Source organism: Echinops telfairi, unplaced genomic scaffold (genome assembly GCF_000313985.2).
Source record: "Echinops telfairi isolate 266 unplaced genomic scaffold, ASM31398v2 ScPeMD7_7475;HRSCAF=8513, whole genome shotgun sequence".
NCBI classification, from domain to species: domain Eukaryota; kingdom Metazoa; phylum Chordata; class Mammalia; order Afrosoricida; family Tenrecidae; genus Echinops; species Echinops telfairi.
Window position 1 is genome coordinate 9,399,397 of NW_022111379.1, and position 1,832 is coordinate 9,401,228.

The following is a 1,832-nucleotide window of genomic DNA, read 5'->3' on the forward strand; positions in this document are numbered from 1 at the left end:
GCTGGGGCAGGGGGCTTTGCGAAGTTTGCCTCCAGCATCTCCTCTAAGTCCTCACAGCACCTGGGCACACACCTGTGCTCTCTCCTGGATTCAGACCTTGCTCGTAACTTGCTTCCATGCAGCCCCCTCCACCCAACCCCACCCCATCCCTGCTGGTGGGGAGGGGACGTGGATGGCCAGGGGCACCGGTGTATGAGGAATGGGCCAGCCCCCATGAGGAGAAAGGGATTGCGGGCAGAGCAGGGCAGGGGGTGTGGGGGGCAGGTGACCCTGGCTTACGTGGATGAGGAAGAGCGTCATCTCTAGCTCCGCGATGCGCCGGCCCAAACACTGCCGCGTCCCCCAGCCGAAGCCCAGGTTCCGGAAGTAGGTGGTGGCCTTATCTTTGTTCAGCCACCGGGTTGGGTCAAAACACTCCGGTTTTGGGAAGAAGGCAGGGTCCCGGCCCATGGCGAAGGTGCCCACCTGCACCAGTGTCTGCGGCAAGGTGGGCCGAGGCCTGAGGAGCCTGGCCTGAGGCCTGAGGAGCCCCCACACTGCTGCCCAGAATGGCTGCCCACTGATCCTGGACTGAGCTCTGGCCCAACATACACCCACCCATCAACTAGGATGGTGTCCCCGGCCCCAGGTCCGCTAGGATCCTGGGATAGCAACAGACCAAAGGACATGTGTCCCAGGGGATTGTCCCATCCCAGAGTATACCCTGAGACTCAGGCCACCATGGATTCTCTCTCCTACCCCAGGCCCGCCTCCCCACCCCACTCCCAGCATTCCAGAGGCCACTCCTCGGGGTGCAAACTAGGGTTCTGTGGCCCAGGGCACCACCAACACAACAGAGCCCCAGCCCCTGCATCTGCCTATAATTGTCCAACCTCCCCTGTCTGACTGGCTCGGCCTCAGCCCTGCCCTGCCCTGCACCTACCTTGGCAGGAATCATATAACCTCGAATAAGCACATCCTTTGCAAGGTAGCGCTGCACGGTCACAGAGATGGGGTGGAGTCTGCCGGGGAAACAGACCCTGGCTGAAGGCCCAAGACCTGGAGCCTGCCTGTGCCCAGCCCAGCCGAGGCACCCGGGGAAACTGGAGGCAGGTCCTGCTATTCCCCCCTCTCCATCCCAGCTGTATCCCCAACAACCTCTCACTTCCCCGACCCATCTCCTCCACCTCCCTGCCTGGCGATGCCCAGGGATTTTGTCAGCAGGAGGTGGACACAGGTGAAGGTGGACTTGCCTCAGTGTCTCCTTGATGCTGGCTTTGAGGAGCGGAACCAGCTTCAGCATCTTGTCCATGTCTCCCTGGGCCTGGCGCCGGGCAGCCAGGACCTCAGCCCGCAGGGCCTCCTGCACCCTCATGCTGCGGGCCAGCTCATACAGGCTCCACTGCAGTGTCATGGATGTCTAGGAGGGGCCCAGGGACAGGAGCCCAGGACGGTCTGTCACTCCCAGGCCTCTTCCAGGTCCATGACCTGAGCTAAGTGTTCCTTCCCGACCCATGGCCCCGACCCTCCTCCCACTCTCCAAAGACCACCATCTGCACGAGCCAAGTATAAGTCAAAGAGTAAACTGCACGGGTTGTCCCTGCCCTTATCCTGCATGTCATGGGAACCCAGCTTCCTCCAGCTGGCAGTCACCGGCACAGCCGCTGCCACCTCCCAGAGAACTCCAGGAGCCTCGAGAGACCAAGCCCTACTGCCTTCCTGGTCACACCCCTGCACCACTCCGTGTTCCTTCAGACAAACCACCCCAACTGAGTATCGCTTCCGTGAGCCTCAGGGCCTGCCTGCATCTGCAGAGCCTAACGTCCATGGGTCCCAAAGACTCCGAAACCAGA

The 1,832-nt window shown here is 61.8% G+C and overlaps 1 protein-coding gene across 1 annotated transcript in view; it reads right to left on the bottom strand.

Moving 5' to 3' along the window:
* Positions 1-75: 75 nt before the first annotated feature.
* Positions 76-1,832, bottom strand: part of LOC101660280 (cholesterol side-chain cleavage enzyme, mitochondrial) — a 13,383-nt gene continuing 11,626 nt past the window's right edge. The window contains exons 6-8 of the mRNA XM_004712033.2: positions 1,233-1,399; positions 923-1,001; positions 76-477 (exon numbers count right to left, since the gene is read on the bottom strand). Of these exons, the coding sequence (XP_004712090.2) occupies positions 91-477; positions 923-1,001; positions 1,233-1,399 (633 nt within the window). The 3' untranslated portion in view covers positions 76-90. The remainder of the gene's footprint in view (positions 478-922; positions 1,002-1,232; positions 1,400-1,832) is intronic.